The sequence below is a fragment of the Rhipicephalus microplus genome, chromosome 4 (assembly GCF_043290135.1).
Source record: "Rhipicephalus microplus isolate Deutch F79 chromosome 4, USDA_Rmic, whole genome shotgun sequence".
NCBI lineage: Eukaryota > Metazoa > Arthropoda > Arachnida > Ixodida > Ixodidae > Rhipicephalus > Rhipicephalus microplus.
The window spans coordinates 205823773-205847565 of record NC_134703.1 but is presented as its reverse complement, the minus strand read 5'-3'; the positions used below and the strand labels follow the sequence as shown (position 1 = coordinate 205847565).

The window sequence follows — 23793 nt, the reverse complement described above, 5'->3', positions numbered from 1 at the left end:
CGTTACGTGGTTTGTGACGTGAAACCCGAAATAGTGTTATAACATTCTGTATTTCCTTTTGCGTCCTCGATTGTGTGCGGATACTTACCGATGTAAGATTTGACGAACTAATCACAATGCCGATGGTTTTGACACGTTTTTGAAAAAAGTCACAGCTTTGCCGCAAAGGCGAAACAATGAACGCAATAGCAACAAATTGGAAGGTAACGTGCCGATTGGCAAGCAAATTGAAACGTGCACCGCGTTTCTCATGCACAAATGACGCACGAAACGTAGTCACAAGCACACATGAACGCGAATAAGCGTCTCAGTTGTTACTTTGTTGTGTGTAAAAAGAGCACCCTTTTCACGGAGACTTTGCAATGATTGCAACGACCTTCGTGTGCCCGGTAACTACAACAGAAACGTTATAGTTAAAGCCCTACACCAACCAAGACGCACATGCGCAATCTATGAGCGCCGCTGCCCCGCCGCTACACCAATCTTATTTGAAAAAATTTCGCTGGTGGCCATGGGGTGGCGAGACAGTCTACGGAACACGCGAATATCAGTGTGCCCTCACTGTCGGCGTTACTTGGGTGGCCAAGCGCTTTCTTAGAGTGGCCACAGACGACGTGGGAGATACGGATAGAGGCCCCGGTGAATCTACGTCCATTTCTACAGGCAGAAGAACGGCGTCTTTCACAAGCACCAATGAAATTAGGAAAAACTAAAAGAGACTGAACAAGCATTCCACTTAGGAACCACTTCGTCTTCCCCCTCTCCGAGTGGCTATAAGATTTTCTGTATGGCACTGCAGCCATGATGTTAGGTAACACTTGCTCACGAGCGCTGCCGGCAGCTCATCGCGGGTGTTTGTTGATAAATTTACTGATGCTGGAGAATGACAGACTCACTGTATATACGGAGTCTCAAATGCGTGGGCCATGGACCGCATGTACCCGGTCGATTTGTCGCGACCGGCCTGCGGCTCGCAAATGACTGTGATAATTTCATGATTTGCTCAATTTTTTCCACCGAGTATGTTCACGAGCTACTCTAACATGACTAGCCTTAGGCATTTCTTATGTGAGGCACACCATGGCGTCACCATGAGTTGAAACATAATCGTCGAGAAAAAACTGTGTACATTTCAGACATCAGCCTCGGCAAAGGGAGGGGGTTCAAAAGGGATGCTTGCATGCCCCTCAAGCAACACAAGTACATGTCATCACCTAAGCTACAACAGTGCTCTCCCACTCCCTCATTCAGGAAGTAATACCGATTTGCAGCCCCCAAGAGAAGATCTGCTCATTTACCATAATTTCTGAATCGGCGTACAAATTTTAGTGATTTCAGAAATTGGTGAACACGTGTTTCACGAATCTCCTCCCCAAATGCTCTCCAGGGATGTGAGAAAATTGTTCTTCTAATTGACAACGTCAGATAACAAATTGTTCTAGCTGCATCCCTGCTCCCACTCTCCTCCGCGCTGTAGCCTTCTTCAATGTTCCGGCTCTCGCGGGACTCAATTTTACGACTGCGGCTCGCTAGCTAAAGCTAGCTTCAAACCCTTGTTGTAAATAAACAAAATAAGTGAAAATAAAAGCGTTCCCTGCTCCAATATCTCCCACAGTGAAAACTAACGTCCATAATTTGCCGGCTTGTGATGGCAAGATAAAACGTAAACATTTCAGAGGCCATGATGGCGCGCATGCGAAAACAAGCGAGGATTCCTACATACCACTTCAGTGCTCATGGTGTTGCAGGAGCGCAGAGGCAGCGTGTAGACAATCTTGTCACGCACGTTGCTGTACTCGGCCATGCAGGTGGAATTCTTGGACAGTCCCTTGGGGTAGATCATGCCATTGAAGTCGTGCGTTGCCTCCAACGTCACCTGGATGTTGTTGCTGTTGCATTCGATGTTCACGTCTGAAGCCTCGCCACCCTCTGCGCAAAAAAAAAAATTCGGAGGGCACGTTAGAACCAAGCATGAGCGCCTCTGACACGTTCTTGATCGCGCGCACCAAAGATATCCAGTGTATTTTACTTATGGCCATCACTCCAACACAACTGACATACGTCCAGGATAAATTTCAGGCTACTAAAACAATCATCGTTACATAGCAGCTGGAACATCCGTAAATAATATTGTATTGAAAATAAAGGGAAAATAACTCTCAGTAATTTAAGATTAGCAATTCAACTGGCCTGTTAATTTTGACTGAATACATTTTTCCTTGCACTTGTTGCACTTCATTATTTTGATTTATTCATACAAGGTTTCTTGTGAAGTACAAGGCAATGCAGTCGGTTACGGAGAGCTATTCTACGCACTTGGCCTTAATGTGAACATTTGAACACCTCATCTTTGTTATTTGACCTAATCAGTGCAGAATAAATACTTGTCGGCTAGGTAATGTTTGAGGAGTGTTACGTGTAACATCCTGTACACATGGGCACGACATGCGGCTGTCATTATCAGTCAATCAGGTGGCATAGAAATGTTCATCTTTTCTGCCACACGTGCTGCCGAGTTTGTGTTTCACCATGAGATGGTGGCTTTCTTCGTACCATTACAAGTATTAAGGCCTGTAGAATTCCAGTATTGAACGGGAATGCTTTTTTCATTACCAACCGAAATAGCTGGAGGCTTCTGTTAAAGCCCCCACGGTAGGCTCAAGCATAAGCGCACGTGATAGGGACTGCGTTCAGTCCCATCGCACTCAGCGCACACAAACTGCGAGCAGTCAGAAGAATCGACGACAGGGCCAACTAGTGTCACGCGGCCGCTGCGATAAGCCATCTTCAGTAAATTGGCTGAGGCCCTGGCGAAGCTCATTAATCAGTAAGAGCGAAAGCGGCGGCAACATACGCACTTCGGGTTCGTTCGCTTTAGAGGCGAAAACGCACTGCGTTCATGAACGCCCAACCCACCTATCCCACTTGTCTAGTTTGTGTTAGGCTTAACAATAAAGGAAATGTTCGTCGTCTTCTGCTTCTCGATCATACGGGGCATCAAATGCGCTGTGCGCGTGTGTGTTTTATCAACTTCTTTTTGGTGTATCAACGTTGGAGACCCGACTGCAACTTCAACCGAGATTTCTCGCACATCCATCACGGCAGAAGCGTCTCACGTGTGCCTGGTCACAACGGGGCGGTGAAGGGCGTGCTTTACACCGAAAGAGCCAATTATGCTTTCTTTCTTTCGGACTTGGAAACTCTGTCGTCTCTGCATTCGTTCAAGTTCTGCAACTTTGTGACAATCAGTCTCGACAGCTGCCATGCAGCGAAAATTTGGCAATTCAAGTTTGGCTTTTACTTCTTCCAGCATCATAGCGCAAAGGACATTTGGTAATATTTAGTTTTTCCTGAAAAAAGTATTCACTGAAATTCAGCACATGTTGCGTCTTTTTTACCGATAACAGTGATCAGTATTATGAACGAAAAATTTTTTATATTGTCACGGGTTGAGAGTAGAGAAAAGGTAAAACAAAAATGTATTTGCAGATTGTACACGGAGTACGCAGAGACTTGTTCTGTTTGTTTTGTCACCTAGAATATCTCGGCTCACCCGACCAAGAGAGATTGGCCGCATTGTACCTTATACCTCACATTTTATTACAATGCTTGTTAAAAGAAAGAAAAAATCAGATAAAGACTTGATGAAAAAGTCACAGCTTTGCCGGAGAGGCGAAGAAGTGTACGCGATAGGAACAAATTCAAAGGTCAAACGCAGAATCGAAAACAGATTGAAACGTGCCCCACGTTCCTCACGCACAAAACGTACTCACGAGTACGGGTGCACGCGAATAAGCGTCTCATTTGTTACTTTGCTGTGTCTGAAAAGCGCGCGCTTTTCACAAACGGAGACTGCAATGATTGCAGTGACCTTTGTGCACCAAGTAACTACAGCAGAATCGTTCCTGGTAAAGCCCGACGCAAGCCAAGGCGTAGGACCTTCCCCTCCTCATCACCATGAGATAAGGGTGCTTGATGGAGCATTGCTTCCTCACGCACCCTTATCTCGCCGGGCAAAGTACGCGTAGGACCTTAGAGCAGGCGCCGCTGCACGATGTGGCGACGCGTGCTCTTTGCGCCATCTTGCTGGAAATGCTGAAAACACAATATCCTCCGAGATACTCGTGAGCAGCGGTAAGTGGTAGATATAAGTAGCTTGCCGTTTTAAAACGCGAGCTACGGGCAGAGCTAGATGATTTGGTGAAAATCGAAGCAGAAAACCCGGGCTTATTTACACATCAACTGCAGGTTGTCAAAAACAAATTGAATGCCTTGAAGAAAATAAATATAAAGGCGCAATTATACGAGCAGGAGCTGAGAGGTACCTCGTGGGTGAAGCCCCGACAAAGCGAGCCTTGTCAGATGAAAAGGCATATGTGTGAGCTCAAGACATATTAGAGATAGAATAGAGTGGTAAAATATTGAGAGAACATAAAGATGCCATGAAAGCTTTTGAAAGCTACTATGAAGACATGTTTGCTTATCACGAACCAAAGTAGCCGGGTATTGTCGATGAGTTCTTGATAGAAATGCCGACACCTAATGCTGAGGACACAATTTTATTGAAAATGTCTATTAGTATAGGGAAAATATAGAGGGCTATCGATGATTTTGGCATGGGTAACTCACCTGGTCCAAATGGCATTAATGCCGCCTTTTACAAGGCGTTCAAGGAGGATATGGCCGCCACATTGCATGAGGTTTTTTCAGAGTCTTTAGATCGCGGAACTTTGCCTTTATCCTTCAATCGTGCGCACACTGTGCTCATTCCTAAAGGAAAGAGCAACATGTTTTAAGCAAAGTGACAGGTTACAGGCCAATCACGCTAACAAACGCAGATTATAAGTTGTTTATGAAAGTTCTGGCTAGGAGGTTGCAAGGAGTTATATACAAGTTGGTCGGGCCACATCAGACTTGCGGCATCAAGCGTAGGAGCATATTCACGAATATTCATGTCACCAAGAGCATTTTGGAATATTTTGACGCTGCGCCTATGAAAGTAGTCATGTTACACAGTGATCTAGCTAAGACTTTCGACATGGTTCTACACAATACACTCTTCCCGGTAGCTGAGTACGTTGTTGTTGGTGCGATCATATGGAAAGGTATTAGACACGAAATACAAAAGCTCAACCACAAATTTAATTGTAAATGAAGAACTCTCATAGCGCATACAAGTACTTTCCTCCGTGCGCCAGGGGTGTCCTTCAAGTTTTTTGCTTTTCGCTCTATTTTTGGAACCACTGTGTCAGAAAGTGATTCACCATGCAGATATTAATTGTTTCCGGTAGCAGTCATGTGAAGTGCGTGGTTTAGCATACGCCGACGATATTGCTTTTTTTGCTGTTGATAGAGAGAGTGTCACTTCGGTATTAAAAATCACTCAACAATTTTGTGATATGAGAAAAAGTTTAATGAACGAAGACAAAAGCATTGGTTTATGGCATGGTAATTGGGACCTAACGCCCAGTTCCTTTGGAAATATTCAGTGGCTCACGACACCTAGTCGTTACCTAAAGGTACCATTGGACAGGTATCAACACAGTGAAGCATTTTGGCTTAAAAATGCTGAAGAACTGCGCGCGAGAGCCGAAGGATGGGGTGGTCGTGACTTATCAATTTTCGCTCGGTCAGCTGTATGTAACGTGTTTCTGGCTGCTAAAATTGTGTACCTTTTGCAAGTACTTAGTTGTACGCATAAAAGCACTCATAAAACCCACAGAATATTCGCCACGTTCATCTGGAGCTCTGCATGGGAGCGAACATCTAGAACGAACTTGTTTCGGCGTGTTAAGCAAGGAGGGCTGTCTATATGCCATCTGTTTTTTAACCAAGTAATATCAGGTTTCCTGCTAGTAAGAGACCAGAGAAACTCTTTTTCATGTTCTTTATTTCAAACAACGCTAGTACACCACATGCTTGACTTCTTTGTATCTTCAGACATGGGAGAACGATACACCTTGTCACCGTTCTTGCGCGAAGTTGTGTTCTCATATCGTTTCTTAAGGGCAAGGTTTTAGATAGATTACCTGACTAGTGTGAAAAGAAAGCGCCTTATGAAAGACTTAATACAGAATGTTTTTCCTGTGCCCCTTTACCGTTCAAAGTATAAAAAATCATATGGACATGACGTACTAAAGTGAGTGAAAAATATGTGTACCCCACCCAATGTTAAAGCCTTCTTTTTCAAACTTCATACGGGAACCTTGCCAGTAAAAACGTGGCTTGAAGAGAAAGGAATGTATGTACCATGGGGAAGCAGCTGTCTCCTGTGTAAAAAACCTGAGACCATTGAACATGTGTTTATGAAGTGTAAGAATGCTATTTTCTTTTGAGACATTTTACAGGGGGTATTAAAAAAGATTTACCTGTTACTCCGTATGGAATCCGTGTTTAGCCTTGTGATAATTCTGTGCAAAATTTGGGCGTTTTATTTTTACTTGGTCTTTATTTGGTCTGGCGTAGTATGCTATTGTATAGACACTGTGATGTAAGAGTTCTGTCCATTGATGAGTGTTCCGTAGAAGCTGTTATCAAAGTGGGAGACGTGTATAAGACTACCGACTGTGTTGAAGATGTATTATCTTTGTTTGATGCGTTATCACACATGGAACACATGGAACACGTGTAATGAAGATTGTCTGATTAGCTTGACCTGTAGTCAAGAAAACAATAAAGAAAATAAAAGCCCCGGTGCAGCTCAGTGTATAACGCCTCGCCTTCACGACGCAGAAGTCCCACGTTCAATTCCGCGTGCCGGAGTGTTTTTCTCAGGATTTTTTTCGTTCTTGCGTTTGCATATATGTAGATATGTACACATATACAGTGCATGACATCGACGTCGACGCTGGCGGCAAAATCCCGCTGAAAATGTCCATATAGTTGCTATCGCAATAATAATACCGCACATTAAAAGAAAGTGAAAAGGGCAAAATGATCTGACAACCCTGATTTTAAAAGAAAGGCAATAGAGAAGGAGGACAAAGAATTAGATTTATCTGGCAGTACGTCTAGTAGCGTATCATTCCAGTTGCATGAGTGAGCCTTTGTAGCGCTGGCAGAATAGCACTGCAGCCCGCATAGATTTGACTGGCTGTCAATACTAAAATGGTGAACTTATTAACGGCCGATCCCAGCATTCTAATCGGCCTCTCAAGAATTATTCGGCGAATGGAGGTGAAAGGGTGGCTTGTGAGAAGGAAGTTATCTATTCTTTCTAGTTCATTGCAAACTGCACATGGGTTAGTTCAAGAAAATTCAGATTTGTGAAGATAACATTTTAACCTAGGAACTCTACAACGAAAGCTAGTGAGGGTCAGCTCACATTGACGGGAAGGGCATGTTGTGGTGTTCGATGTGAACTGCATGTGCCCAAACTCTTCAGATTGTAGGAACGGTGTTTCGTTGTTTTTTTCAGATTAACAGGCGTTTGAATTGTTTTGCAGTAATTAAAGAAAATATTGGAGCTACTAGTACTACCGAAAAAAGCGAGCGAGTCAGCAGTATCAGTTAGTACAATTCCAGCATGACCGAGGACCCAAATAAACCGAACTTCTATTAGGCTGCGCGGAACGAGAGACCAAAAGTTCCTGAGAACAGGAGACTGCTTAGAGAACGTTAATTGCGTACGAACAGACATGGCATCCGAAATAATAATGGCTTATCATTGCTGACAATTTAGTTTGCTAAAATTCAATGTAAATGCCAGGAATTCTGCGAGACAAATCGGCAGGAAGTGCGGCAGTCGTAGCGGAAAAGACCAATTCAGCTGACGAGAAAAAATGCCTACTGCATTATTCTGAAGATTTTGGGTTGCATTCGTCAAAATTACATCGTGAATATGAAATTGACTGAAATGGTCTTGAAGGAGGCTCTTCAGAACATTTTTTGAAGGTGACTTAGCATTTTTAGAAAAATGTCAACGAAAACTAAGTCAACGGGCAGTGGGCATAGAGTTCGCGGAGTTAAATTCTGAAGAAAAACGGGAAGGTTCGATAACAATGACTCGATGAAAATTGCTTGGTGTCGGTCTTTGAAAACGACACCACGGGTGTCTAAAAAAAATAATATGGAGATTTGATGGAAACTGCCTGAGAAAGAGAGAGGGGCGTGTCATAGAGTTTTAAAAATGTTTAAACGGTAAGCTGTTGAAATTTTGGATTATGTGGGGAGATTTCAGCTTACAAATAGAGCACGCTATTTGCAACACACCTATGTATCCCGAGACACAGCCGCAGAGCTTGCGTTTTTAGTAATAATGAAGGTCTTATTTTGTCTTGAACACTTCCGGAAAAACGCATGCAATCAAACTCGAGAATAAGGCATAAATCAAGTTTGTATATTATAAGTGACGTATCCCTACGACTTCATGAATTCTAAATGCAAAAGCGGCGTAACAATCCAAAATCACTTTCTGCTTTACAGGTGTTTGATTGATAGCCAAGGTGGCAGAGCGGCAACATCACGAGCTCTCTTAGAGCGAAAGCTGATACGAGATCACAACTACGGTCTCGTGCAGCGCCATAGTTGTCCGCTGCCGCCGCCGCCACTAGTGGCCGTAAGCACATCGCGCGAAATCAGAAATAAATAACCTAGTACCAATAACACAGTGGGGCTCAAACCCGGGTCCACTGTGTGCCAGCCCAGTATATTCCACATAGCATGCCGGTGATTGGGTCTTGTTGGCAAACTTGCCTTAGGCAGGCTTGATGTCGGGAAAGGAATGGCGTTAATGCAACTTATGAAGCGTTTTAAAACAACGAAAGAACAAGCAGTCGACGCACAATAGGAATAGCATAACGACTGGGTCCTCTAATGCTCCAACCCTTTACAAAGATTTTGTTCAGCTAATAACTGTGGCGCATGCCCACATCAGGCATGATTCATCATCATCGTCAGCCACTGCATGAACAATTGGCACAAACTTCCTTGCAAGTGTTTAGCGGATACCACCCTTCTCAGAAGAATGACGAAAAATAGCATAGCGAATGCCGGCCTACTACCCTAAACTTTCTATGATTAGTGCCGTAGTGGGCATGAAACAAGTGTGCTTGCAACAGTTACCCTATGAGTGTTTAGAAACGTCTCTGAAAACCGCTCTTCTAGCTCTCGCTGTGACTGTGCTGCACCATCCGCGCAAGCCTGGTGTTTTTTTTTTCAATCGTCATCTCCGTCGTCTTGATAGATCATTTCTTTATGTTCATCATGGCTTGTATCATATAGCCGCCGCCACTGGAAGCGCCTTCTGGGCGCTCAAGAAAGCGTACGATCCTACGTAGAAAAATATAGGTTAAGGTGGGAGCCGTGTACAATATCAGTAGATTGCACAGATGATGACAATGAAGGTTCCAACAGGGAGATCTGATAGGTGACATCAGCCATCTGGAGCAAGATCATTGGCCCTTGCTAGCGAGTAACGAACTTCGATGACAGGGCAACGTGACAAGGAGATTGATATCTTGGGTTTAACGTCCCAAAACCATCATATCATTATGAGAGACGCCGTTGTGGAGGGCTCTAGATATTTTGACCACCTGGAGCTCTTTATTGAGCACCCAAATCTAAGCACACAAGCCTAGATCAGTTCCGCCTCCATCGGAAATGCAGCCGCCGCAGCCGGGATTTGATCCAGTGACCTGCGGGTCAGCAGCCGAGTACCTTAGCCACTAGACCACCGTGGCAGGGCACGTGACGAGAAGTCTAGTGGAAGACCAACGATCCTCCGGGGTGTAAGGACCAGCTCAGTGACAGCTACGAGGCATTAAGGCGATCCCGGGTAATCTGGCGGGCCATTTCTGCACGAGTAGTTGCATCGGGAGCGTACTCAGAAGTGTACGTAACTGACGGCAAAAGAATGTCAAAACACAAAGTGGCGTGACGGCCGTACAAGAGATAGAAGGGTGAAAAGCCAGCAATGTCGTGGCGTGACAAGTTGTAGGCAAACGTCACGTAAAACAAAGCATTATCACATCATGGTGATCTGCTGAAACATACATACATAGATAGGATTGTCCTCAGAGTGTGTTTGAGGCGCTCACAGTCCATTCGCTTGTGGGTGGTAGGCAGTGGGGAGTTTATAACGCGTGCAACACGAGTTAAGAATGTCGTCCACAACCTTGGGCAGATATGAACGACCACGGTCGGTCAGCAGTCGACACGGCGCCCCGTGGTGGAGAATTATGTCGTAAAAAGGAAGTAAGTAGCACAGATTGTTGGTAGCGCTTGCGTTATAGCATACCTCTTCGCGCAGTCTGTAGCCACGGCTACCCACTTATTTCCAGCCAGAGACGTTGGGAATTGTCAACTGAGATCGATGTCGACGCGGTAGAATGCAATGCCCGTCCCTCTCCTTGGGGGCACCGCCATGCTGACCACGGTAACCCCGACACCAGGTAAGTATAGGTCTGTTGGAATGTCAATAGGCTGAAGTTGGCCAGGTGGCGCCAAGAATGATGCTTGCGGTGCTGGCAGGACTCACGAGATGCAAGCTATTGGACCACAGAGCGGTAAAGGCCTGGCCAGAAAAATCGATGCCATACGTGTCCATACGTGCGGTGTGGGCTGCTCTTAGATGTCCAGCGGTTGGGGCGTCATGAAATCGTTCGAGCACAATAGAACGGAGCGTTGCAGGAACTACAAGAAGAAGCTCTAAGCCTTTGGTGCTTGTGTAGCCCCGGTAGAGAATTCTGTCTCTACACGAACAAGTGGAGGGAAGAATCCAAGTGGTTAGAAGCTATACGGTGTATGATGAACCACAACTCTGCATGACTGAGTTGTTCACGCATCTTTTTCTCTCTCTCTTTCTCTTCTCTTTCCCCTCTCTCTCTCATCTTTATGCCCCCCTTCCTATTCCCCCAGCGTAGGGTAGCAAACCGGGCATGTGCCTGGTTAACCTCCCTGCCTTATCTCTTTGTTCCTTCCCCCCCCCTCCGTGAAATCAGAATTGGCGAAGACACATGCACCGGAATCGTGCGCTAACAGGACAGGGGGATAAACGGGATGACGAGACGACATTCGGCCTCCTGATCCATTCGGCCAGGGTTTTAGGTCACGTCAAATCTACATTCCTGTAGCTTGAAAGCAGTCGCCGCAGGCAGGATTTCATCCTGCGACCTGCGGTTCGGCAGCCGGGTGCCTTAGCCACTAGAACATCACGGCGAGACCAGACAAAATTTGTGAGGTATGGAGCTCCGAACGCGAGGTCATTCGATAATAACTTCTAACATTGTTGCACGGGCTCTTAAGACCCCTCCCTGCAACAAATTTCAAAAAGTTATGCACACCGTCAAACGACAACATTAGTAAGTCATTCATAGTTGAGTCAAGCTACCTGCATCGCTTGCAGTAATGAAGCAGTGGAAGTTTCAGTTTCACTAAGTCGCGCTCTTTTTATTTCAAGCCTTCGCCGAGCACTCGGGGCTAAGCACCGTCTTTCGCGATACCTTCTTTTTGCATTCTTGATCATCACTCTTTAAAGGACAGACACCACGGTAATCTTTCAACTTCTTTCGGTACTAACGCGACGAAATTCGTTATATCAATCGCACTAATGTCATCGCCATACTATGCCATGGTCCAAACGCAGGGGCAGCTAAAAACTTCATGAGACGACGTTGCACCTGGTTGCGATACGATTATTTAGGTACCTGTAATAAATTGCACTACGCAGAAAGCTCGAATAGTAGTTGAAGAAAGTCAGCAACAGCAAGCGACACTATAAGAAAAGTATCTGCCTTTTCCAGCGGTGTTTGCGTATGCCTGTTCCATTGCGAACCCTGCTTTTGCTGGCTTTCTTGAGGTATCGTGAACCAACTGGCCCAGATTTCAACTCTTCAATACATGTGATAATGATCCAAGTGACTTCTGCAAACTGGTGAATGAATTTGTACAGATTAGTTGGTACCATTTATGGTCCCTTTACAATTGCACCTAATGTATTTCCCCTAATTCTGTTTTCACTGTGGCCTCAGCTAAGTGTAGATTAGTTTATTCGGTGTACACTTGAATAAAAAAGAAATGCAGCTAAATATCACATTTAGTGGCTTTCGTGCAGCAGAAACGGCATAGAATAAGTAGTATATTTCACCCTCTGCAAACAACACTGCTGTTTTCTTCGGGGTCAAGCGAAGCCAATTTACACTATTGGTTATCCTGAATATCGCGTTATCTCTTGCTTCACTGGGACAGTGGCTTCAAACTCAGCATAAGAAACAAGATTAGAATTTGTGTAAGATTTAGCGGTCTCACGATAAGAAGAAAAATCGGCAAATAAAGCTAGGCATCCAGCCAACAAAAAGTACGAGGTCATGCCCTATGCGAAAAAAGGTGCGACCACTTCACGCAAATGTCCTTCATAGAACGACGATAAACCTTTTACAGTGCCATCCAATCAACTTTCTCTTCCGCGACTTCCCAGGCGTACCTCTATTGTTCGTGGTCATCGTTGCGCATGTCTCGCCACAAAGGCGCACCTATGGCTTTGTCCTTTCCCTTTCGGCATAGGATATTTCATTGGAGCTCTTTTTGTCTTGCGTTCAAGCTGCGAACAAATGTGAATCCACTCTTGCTTTGTCTAAGCGTCCACCGCCGTGAGCGTCAGGGGCGGCACAACCGACCAACGCTCATGTCCGCTGAATAGACGTCACTCCCGTCTCGCTTCGCTGCGACCATTCGCAAAGTCTCGCTCGCAAGTATTTCTATTTCGTATACCTGGTGATACTCAGCCTAGGAGTAAGAGCAGTCACTGTTGAATCCGCTCTGGTAAACTACCTACCGATTCCGTTAAACTGCTCTCAGTAGAGACGCCGTCATACGTGTATCGCATCTTATTCAGCGTAATAGTTATATATATATATATATATATATATATATATATATATATATATATATATATATATATATATATATATATATATATATATATATATATATATATATTTGTATAGGAAAGAAGACGCACGTACGAAGTTATTTTATTAACGTTTCGGCCGTGGGTCCGGCCTTCATCAGATGAAGGCCGGACCCACGGCCGAAACGTTAATAAAATAACTTCGTACGTGCGTCTTCTTTCCTATACGAATAATCTTTCCCGAACCAAGCATCACTTTTGTTTTTGGTATATATAAACAAATATATATATATATATATATATATAATGGGAACAGTTAGGGATAAGAGTTAATGGAGAGTACCTCAGTAAAGAGAAGAGCAGCGCTTCGAGAGAGGTAATAGTGCACTTCAAGTTGTAAAAGACTGTCTACTTAGGGCAGGTAATGACCGCGGAGCCAAACCACGAGATTCAAATAACTAGAAGAATAAGAATGGGGTGGAGCACATTTATCAAGCACTCTCAAATTATGACAGGTAGATTGCCACTATCTCTTAAGAGTAAGGTATATAACAGCTGTATCTTGACGGTACTTAGCTACGGAGCAGAAACCTGGAGACTTACAAAGAGGGTTCAGCTTAAATTGAGGACGACGCAGCGAGCAATGAAAAGGAAAATGGTAGGTGTAACCTTAAGAGACAAGAAGAGAGCAAAGTGGATTAGGGAAGAAACGGGGGTTAAGGATATCATAGCGGAAATCAAGAAGAAGAAATGGACATGGGCCGGGCATGTAGCGCATAGACAGGATAACCGCTGGTCGTTAAGGGTAACTAACTGGATTCCCAGAGAAGGCAAGTGGGTTAGGGGAAGACAGAAGGTTAGGTGGGCAGATGAGATTAAGAAGTTTGCCATAAATTGGCAGCAGCAAGCACAGGACCAGGTTAACTGGCGGAACATGGGAGAGGCCTTTGTCCTGCAGTGGACGTAGTCAGGCTGATAATGATGATATATATATATATATATATATATATATATATATATATATATATATATATATATATATATATATAGTCAAGCTTTTGTTCCCGCCATGATCGGGAAACCTATGAGTCTTATCAAGTCTAAGTCTAACACCGCCTCATCTGGTACTGAGGAAAACACAGGCGCACTTACGAGCGTTCCCGCTAAGCCCAATCCACCGCAATCTGTTCTTTTTTTTAGGATAGGCAGCTTTGGGTCTAATATCATTGAATGTCTTCTAAGGTTACTTTGTTTATCACCCATTATCTTCTATAGTCACCGTACTAGACTACGTTTTGACGTGCTGCATTGTATGTACCATGATCACTGTATGTACTGTGTAGTTACGCAAGTTTTTCTTTGGTCCGGCTTATTTTTGAGCTTCTTCTAGTAATATTACTATTAACAAGTAATACTACATTAACAAGACGGGAGAAGTCCGGTTGATGCCTTGTCATGAACTGGTGTCGCGGCACCGATGAAGGAAAGTTGAGTCGCCGAAGAAACGCCAAGTACGCAGAGAACTGATGGTCTCCGTTTTAAGCAGCGTGTTCGACGAGAGCGTCGCAGCACCTGGTGGGTTTTGCATAATGAGGAGGCATAGACGCTGTCTCTGGGCTGGGCTCGGTGCGGTGGTGTGTAGGCAGGTTTCATAGCCCAGGAAGCGCAGATGTTGGTCCTGGTGCGGCAGCTCCGAAACGCCAAGTACACACGAAAACGGGTGGTCTCCGCTTCAAGGCAGCGTGTTCGACGAGGGCGTCATTGTGACAAGAAATAAGACACAACGCCCGCATGTTAGGTTGGCTGTTTTTATTCTGCTTTGTCGTCCTCTGCTTCGCGCAGGCCTCGCGAAAGAGCCAGAGCTCCGTTTGTTTGCCACTTTTTTCACCATCATTACACTATATATATATATATATATATACATATATATATATATATATATATAAATATATATATATATATATATATATATATATATATATATATATATCACGATGCAAAAATGCGCTTTTTTAAGTAGGCATGGCATATAACGGGGCCCCTGACACGTGAACCATCACTATCATACACTATCTACTGCGATGTGGCGAGTAATGAACGGTGAGAAGAGAATGTCAAAACAATGCCAAAGCAAAATTATGAAAATGCATGAATGGTGTTTACATCAAGTAGATCACATGAATAGCCGTTTGAAAACTACGGTAACATCTACAAACAAAAAAATAAAGCTATCAAACCCATGCTTATGGGTTCGATAGCTTTATTTTTTGTTTTTAAATATTACCGTCTTATTTGTAGATATTACTGTCTTATTTTTTTTTCAATGGTTTCGACCAGAGGACTGGTCTTGGTCTTCGTCTTCGTCAGAGATTATGAACAAATTCTGTTCATAAGAGCGGACGAAGACCAGTTCGCCAGCCAAAACCACTGAAAAACAAAACTAAGACAACCGCTAAGTTGTTGCTCTTCTCTCTACATATATACAATATATTGAGTTGCAGTGGCGTAGCGCAACACGAAGAGGACAGAAAAAAGGACACACTCTGTCATCGTGTCATGACGCGCTACGCCTTATCAAATTACAAGACCTAACTAGCTAGCCCGGCAACGTGTTTTAGCACGTTTCATCAAGAGAACTGAAAAAGTTGCGATGTGAGCTACCAATACTCATTTACTTGCTAAGGGTCATTCACGAGCATTACTTAACAAAAGAGCAGAAGAAAGCTAGAATCACAACAAATAAAAAGCAGAGACCAAGCTTGGCGTGGTCCTTATTATTATATGAAAGGTAATTTTCTATTAGTTGCCCGGACCAGAACGACGTTTAGGCAATGGCTATTTAGTGCAAGGTGAAAAAAAGAAAAAAAAGGCATACGAACCAACCACGCCATTATAAAAAAGCAAAATCCAAGTACACCGCACAACAGAAACATCTCTTCCCGCATAAGATCGTAAGCTTCTCTATTACATGTTTGAAAAATGACAATGCAAAATTGATTCTTTGCTGGCCCTATGGCCTTGCAGCAAGATGGCAAGTTGGGCCAGTTGGATTACGTTTATAATTGAACATTTTTTGGAGCGCACTAAAAACGGGCGGACAAAAGAGGCTGACAAAGACAGCGCTTGTGCTTGTCAGCCTCTTCTGTCCGCCCGTTTTTTAGTGCTCTTCAAAAAATTTTTTCAATTATGAACCTATAGGCCTTATTGGGTTCGTGAGGCAGCCTATGCCAAATTTCGCATGGTTGTGTATATTGTAAGAGTTGTGCCAAAAAACTAGACAAGACTAATCTCTCAAGGTAACTAGAGTTGAGCACGCGAAATAAGTACACTGACAGGATATTTTTATTTTCCCCACATGCCCAGCGGCACGTCAGTATATGTATACGTACATAGTTATTCAGCGTCAGCATCCCATTCACGACGCGGCATGTCTGCTAAAACATTTTTGCTACCTTTAGGATGGCTCTGTTTCCCAACATTGTGCCTCAGTCATTTGTGATCTACCAACGACGAGAGCTGTGCTCGCGCTAAGGCCGTGTTGTATTCGTTTAGACGATTGATTGGTACAAGGCACACCGAAGCCGCCTTAAGATGGATTGTCAGAGGCAAGGCCAAGTCCGATTAAAATGCGTCTCCAATTATTATCCTTACAACCGGTGCTCATGGTTAAAGGTGCACGTTGGGATTGAATGAATGTTTGCAACCCATATACGCGAATGAGCATCAATATTTTGCGAATGCAAATGCTATAACAATTATTTGAAAAATGTTGTTCCCATTGATTGAGGCCCCACCGTGGTGGTCTAGTGGCTAAGGTACTGGGCTGCTGACCCGCAGTTCGCGGGATCGGATCCCAGCTGCGGCGGCTGCATTTCCGATGCAGGCAAAAATGTTCTTGGCCCGTGTGCTTAGATTTGGGTGCACGTTAAAGAACCCCAGGGGGTCGAAATTTCCGGAGCCCTCCACTACGGCGTCTCACATAATCATCTGGTGATTTTGGGACGTTCAACCCCACATATCAATCAAATTATCCCATTGATTGAATGCGACTCTCCCATTTCATATCAAGCCATATATTACTGCTCATTCCACCACCGCACCCGTTAGTTTATGGCCAAAAAGAATAACGTGTCCTCTGATGTAATATAGGTATAGCATAAACGTTCCTTCAAGACAAAATATTAGTCTATTCTTATTACAATAAGATGGAAAGGTGGGCTAGTTGGTTAATCATGATGATTCAGCGAACAGTATCATCTTATTTCTGTTGACATGCGCACCCTTGTGTACTTATATGCCCTTCAAATGTGAAAATAAACCAGTTTTTAGTTGAGCGCTCGTGCTGTGTGCGTCCTCTTTGCTTTGTGTGTGTGTTTACCCCCGCGCTCCCTGTTCGCTGAACTATTCTTATTACTCTGGAGTCAGTAGATGTTATTCCTAATGCTGGTGAGCACGCGAGTAGATAGAGAGGTAAATATGCAAAAAAAAGGCAGAGGGGTTAACCAGACGCACGTCCGGTTTGCTACCTTACACTGGAGATAGAATGAAGGAAAGAAACAAGATAGGAGAGAGGGAAGAAATAAACACACAGTCACGAGCACCCTCAGGAGAGCACACACAGGCTACAGGTGGTCGCTCAGGCTTTCTGTCTTTAAGTACTGTAGTAGTGCTTAAGTCGCTTTCTGCGATATTGAGGCACACGCCCAAGGTCCCAGAATCCTCTGCACAGAGATTGGTCTAGAGTCCAGTTGGTTCAAAACCATCCGGAGCTCGCATCGCTGGGTGCCGTCTGTGTAATATTTATAGGCAGAGTTAGGCCGACGGCTTGCCTGACTATAGGTTCAATCTTCCATTGGCTCTAAGCAAGTCGCAATGGTGCACAGTCACCGTTGCTGATGCATTAAAACTTTGAACTCTCTAAAAACGTCAGCATTATTTGAAGTTATCTCTAATGACGGCCACAAAAGTGCTATCGTAGAGTTATCGTATTACATGTGAAAGCGGTCGACAACTCTAAATGCGTATCTTCTTCCGTCTCGCACTCGTTATTTACTGGAAGCTTGCTGGCGAATTATAAGTGTGTGTGCGTGTGTGTGTGTGTGTGTGTGTGTGTGTGTGCGTGTGTGTGTGTATGTGTGTGTGTGTGTGAGTGTGTGTGTGTGTGTGTGTGTGTGTGTTTACAGGCATCCAGTGCAAAACGCAGCTAGTGATACTCACACATGCACCAACGCGTGTAACGGCAATTTTAATACGCGTTAAAATGAGAACTCTTCTGTGGTCTACAAAATTTCTCATGCGTTAGTCATAGTATTACTTATAATATGAACACAGTATTCAGTCATACATACATAGGAAGCGTAACCTTTAAAAGTGCCTATTCTTCATAAAATTGTCATTCGGGACTTGCCTGATTGCAACGTAGTAAAAGATGACCTCTGACTTAGGAAGAGGCCACGCCGGCATCATTGCCGCTCAGATCAACTGCGGACAAGGGACGACCGAAAGCGGCTTGCTGTTTGAAGACCGGCTGCTACCGGTTCTATTGAGACAGCCTTAGTGCGGTGCGTCGATGATGACTACCTGGGGGCTACGAGACTCGCATAGCAATTTCACTGCATACTTTATGAGCAGTGTCGCATCCTGGTTCGTACGCAGTCTTTGGAATAATAAAGGTATGGTATGATATCTACAGTCGAAAGCTGCTGAAGTAACAGCGTTGCGATAAAGACCTCAACGCTATTGCCGTATTACGCTGGCTATGGTGATTACCTGCTGGTTCCGGCTTGAGAGAACGCCAGATTTCAAGTCTGTCCGCCGGAAAGAAGATTTAAACGTGGTGTCGGGGACGAACCACACTAGTGGAACCAGTTAGGAATGCTAAAAGGAATCTATTTTTCTTGAAAGCAATTCTATCAGAGAAACGCCTGTAAAGAATAAAATTTGCTTTCTGAATGAATGGGGTATAAAAGGGGCCGAGGAGCGTAGTTGCACCTCGCATGGGCTCCTGCTTCAGTCGATTTAGAGGAGAAGCTCTGTATGCCGTGGGTAGTGCATCCGCGATGTATGTAGTAGTAGTCGTCTTCGTCGTAGTAGTGATAGTGCCTCGTTGTAATATGTAACCGCCACTACAGCCGGACTAGAGAACAGCACGCGTGCACTCATTTGAATTGAGGAGAGAAACCACACACGTTAATCATGAATAAAAAGATAGTTGTTTTTGACTAAATAACCTAAAGAAAAGAGTATCGGTAACTTCATCTGCAAGAAAATTTGCCTTCAATTTGATGCTACTAAAAAAAAAAAACTTGTATCAGAAGGACGCACTTCGAGCACTATCTGGTTGCCGCATCGAGCTCGCTGGGCCTAATCTTCCTTGGTTTTAGCAAGGCTTAGCGAGGGTTGAGCCGCAGTGTCATGAACAAGTGGAGGTGAAAGGTAAGAACTGGACACAAAGCGTAGGCCCTGAGAGAGTGCGCGCGTGCCGCTCCTCTAGTCCGGCTGTGCGACTTCTCATTTAGTCCATGGAATGTCTGCTGGATGGCGATACTTTTATATGATGAATATATAAAAAAAAGCGAAATGGTTGTACTGGAAGTGTTCCCTAAATAGACGAACGACGGACGGATGGACAGACGCACGGACGGGGAGCCAGACAGATGCATGGATGAACAAGCGGACGGACGCACGAGCGAATGGACGCATGGGTGAACGATTGCATGAACAGACGGATGAATGGATGCACGGATGGACGGTCAGACGCGCGGACGGACCGACGCACGAACGGACGTACGAACGAACAGACGGATGGTCACACAGTTAGACGCGCGGCCGGGCGGAAGCAAGAACGAACGGACGTACACCAACGCAGACGAACTAATGGATGCTTCGCCCCCCTCATTGTCATGCACTCCGTGAATATGCTGTGATTTTTTAATGTGCAACGCTGCCTGGATACTGCTCGTGCTTGGTAACCTGAAATTCTTCCCGTAGAAAAGCATCATCTGACACCATACCCATCGCAGTGAGAGTACTTTTCTTAAGTACTGAACTCGAACATATTGTGACGGTTTACTGAATGACGACGCCATCAAAAATTTCGTAGATCACATGTACTGTGGAAACCGATTATATGCGAAACACAAATGAGGAAGGTTACTATGCCAATTTAAAATCAGCGAGACGTTATCAGGTGGACGTAAATTGTGCCGTACATAACTTCCATGCCAGTATTATCATGTTTAGATCAGTCACCTACATTTCTTGTCTATTCAAGTCACGTGATACCAAATTCTGTATCACGTGACGTGATATGTGGAGCCAGCAAAACGGCCGGAAACACGCTATAAGCGTAGCATGAAGCTATGTTTTTACATCACACGCATGTCATTATTATCATGTTTAGACATGTCATTTACCTTCGTCGTCTCTTCAAGTCATACAATAACAAACTAGGTATATGTAAAACTAGCGAAACGGCCGTGAGCGCGCTATTAGCTTAACATGTAGTCATGTTTTACATGACACATATATCCAGATTATCATGTTTGGGCGTGTCATTTACCTTCTTCGTTCATTCACGTCTCGTAATACCAAATTTCTATAGGTGAAACTTGCGAAACGGCTGCAATCACGCTATGAGCGTAGCATGCAGTGATGTGTTACATGACACGTATAATATGATTATCATGTTTCGACGTGTCATTTACCTCAGTCGTCTATTGACATTACCTGATACAAAGTTTGGTATATGTGAAGCTAGTGATCGGCGGGGCCGCGAGCACACCATAAGCAATAGAAAAAGGCCTTCCCGATTCCCCCAAATACGGGCTTAGGTACAACAAGCTAGTCATAAAGAAACTAACGTATATGTTCGACTGTGTAGCCGACAAAGTTATCCAATGCTCGCCGTCACAATAAACTAGCCACCTTGCAAGTACCCCCAATGGGCAGGCGTGTGCAGACAACATCGGTACTTCTCAACCGTCACTTCAAGCACGTGTTGAAAGCTAGGGGGTGGAGAGGGGCGGTGCGAATCGCGCACCAAAAGTATCGTTCATGCACTGTAACGTTCGTACTGCTTAACATCGTACATCGACACCTGCAATCCAGATGTAGTAGAATGAACAGAGACATCGGTGCATCCAAACATTCAAGATAACGAGTTATTTGGCCTAGCTAACCGTTTCGCTGTGTATTGCTTTGATCGCGATGCACGACACGGTGGCGGTGTCTTACTAGCAGTGCGTAAAGAAATACCATCAAGTGTTGCCCACGTAAGTAACAACATTGAAAATGTTGGGGCAGTCATCCAGATAGCCCACCAAAAAATTGGTTTAGGAGTGTGCTACAATCCACCAATTTTCCATCAGGCTTCACATATCGTCTACATGATTTAATTAACCACGGTATATCGAGCTACTCGAATCTAGCCTTAATACTGCTCGGCGATTTCAATCTTCCAAATATTAGATGGCAAAATCAACCCCCAAGCTTGCAGCCCTTTTCTTCATTGGCAAGTGACTTCATGGATGTTTGCACATTGCTTTTGTTAACGCAACTCATAATCCAACCTACGAGAATCACGCAGTCGGTTTCTAATACTCTTGACCTGGTTCTAATATCTAGACCCGATATTGTTTCCAACATAACATATCTTCCAGGACTGAGTGATCATTTATTGGTTACATTTGACGTGAATCTGAAAACTCCTAAAAAGCACGTAACACTAAAATTATCCGAATTTACAACGAAGCCGACTTTCAAGCAATCAACGTCGAACTGAGTGATTTTCTAAACATTCACCACCAGCTTTGATAGCCATAGCGTATAATAATAAAGATATAGAATGATATCTACAGTCGAAAGCTGCTGAAGAAACAGGGTTGCGATAAGGACCTCAACGCTATTGCCGTATTACGCTGGTTACGGTGATTACCTGCTGGTTCCGGCTTGAAAGAACGCCAGATTTCAAGTCTGTGTGCCAGAAACAAGATATAAATAGGGTGTCGGGGATGAAGTACACTGGTGGAACCAGTTACGAATGCAAAAATGAATATTTTTTTCTTGAAAACTATTCTATCAGAGAAGCGCCTGTAAAGCATAAAATTTCCTTTCTGAATGAATGGGGAATGAAAGGGGCCGAGGAACATAGTTGAGTCTCGCATGGGCTGTGTTGAACTTACCGGTAAAATTCACTTAAATATACTGCTGGACAGTACAACAAAATTAGTACCGATAGATATGATGCAGACAAGTGGAAACGATTTACTAATCACGCGGGAATCTGTCCTCCCCAAGCTACCAAACAATTACTAAAATTTTGCTAACACGCTAGCTGTGAACCACCATTCAGTGCCTTGACGTATACGCAGCGTGCAATAGCAGATGTATTGTTACAAACACCATTGCAATATTGTAAAATAGAGCGGCACAGTATTCGACTGGATTTCAAACGAAGTGCGGATTTTCGCAACAACATGCACTCCTGAGCGTGTATTCCACGCGTGCCTTCAGATACAAGATTTGTCCTTGGCGGGCGAGGCTGCTTTGTGGTAGCAAAGGTCAAGGTCTGTGCCGGCAAGTTGCGTAAAGTGGTGTATAAGGAAAGAAAGCGCATCTCTTCACAGCTGCTTGCATGTCTGACGCCACGGCGTTGAGTGTGGCCTTTTTTGTGCACCTCCTAATATTGCAGTGGCTGTCTCGTTATAAATTTGTATTGTATATTGTTCTCTTAGACTGACAGGGAAGGCGTTGCATGCTGGTACGAAGACAATATTAGAAAATTTAGTTGGAACGAGAGCGGGCAAAACAGATGCCATGCATCGTGAGTTGTCTTCCTTCTCATTACTTCTGCGAAAGCAGCGGTGTTTTCTGAATCGTTTCTGAACTGCAGCAGAATAAATGTCTGCTCCACATTTCTTCGCAAACGATAGGCTTGACAATAAGCCATGGCAGACTTGAAGCAAAAAAGCTGGGGAGGAGTGTAGGGTTTTGGCTGTGGTAAAATGAAACATGGGGAGGGTCCAAGCTTGCAAACACTTCCTCACCTATCTGGGTGGTTTTGCTCGACGACTGCCATGATACAGTTGCGTTGTCTTTTTCGTTTTTAGTGGTGAGATTTACCAACCTTTTGCGGCGCAAGCCCGTATTTATACTGAATCATGATTGTGTGACAAATCATGACGACAAAAGACGCTGTAACTTTCACCAGATGATGTAGCTGACTGGGCTGCTCTGTTATTCATACTGAAGCTAAGCAGCGCAAAATAGCAAGGCACACATACACAGGAGAAGTGCTGACTTCAAACTGACTTGGAAGTCAGCGCCTGCCCTGCAAGTATTGTACGAGAACACTTTCCTGGTGTTCTCGTACAATACTTGCAGGGCTGGCCCACCACTACGACGCCTTTCTAATAATGTGGGTTGGAGACGTAAAAGCCCAGTTAGTATAATTTTTACTATTATTCTTCGTAAAATTATCATTATAACTTTGTATTATTATTATTATTAGTAGTAGTAGTAGTAGTAGTAGTATTAGCGCACCCTCGCGCTAAGTTCCTTATTTTTCCGTCGTCTGATCGTGAATTATGGTTATTATTACTATAGTAGCGCAAATGTTAAAACAATACTGAAAGTTCTTTTAGCATTCCATTATACGCAAACTAGAGCAGCCATAGCCACGTGCAAACGTTTACAGAGATCGTGCGTCAAAAAACATAGGCACGGCCCACAAATAATGCCGACGATCAGACAGAGGAAAATGCCTCGCCAGGTGGGGCAACGCCGCTCGCCGATTGCTCCATAGCGTGCTCGGCCATATCGTGTCCGCAACGAAGGCACCGTACACAGCGCACCCGAATGGAAAAAGAAAGAAAGATGGGAAGAAAAAAAGTGGCAGCAAAGCTAAGGTACTTGGGTATTGTCAATGACGTGCGCTGTCATTGCTG

At 44.2% G+C, this 23793-nt stretch overlaps 1 protein-coding gene across 2 annotated transcripts in view; it reads right to left on the bottom strand.

Annotated features, from left to right (window-relative positions):
- pio (zona pellucida domain-containing protein piopio) overlaps positions 1-23793 on the bottom strand; it is a 200088-nt gene that overhangs the window by 51490 nt on the left and 124805 nt on the right. For both annotated transcript variants that reach the window (XM_037423643.2, XM_075893947.1), the window contains one exon: positions 1724-1929. In XM_037423643.2, the coding sequence (XP_037279540.1) occupies positions 1724-1929 (206 nt within the window). The remainder of the gene's footprint in view (positions 1-1723; positions 1930-23793) is intronic.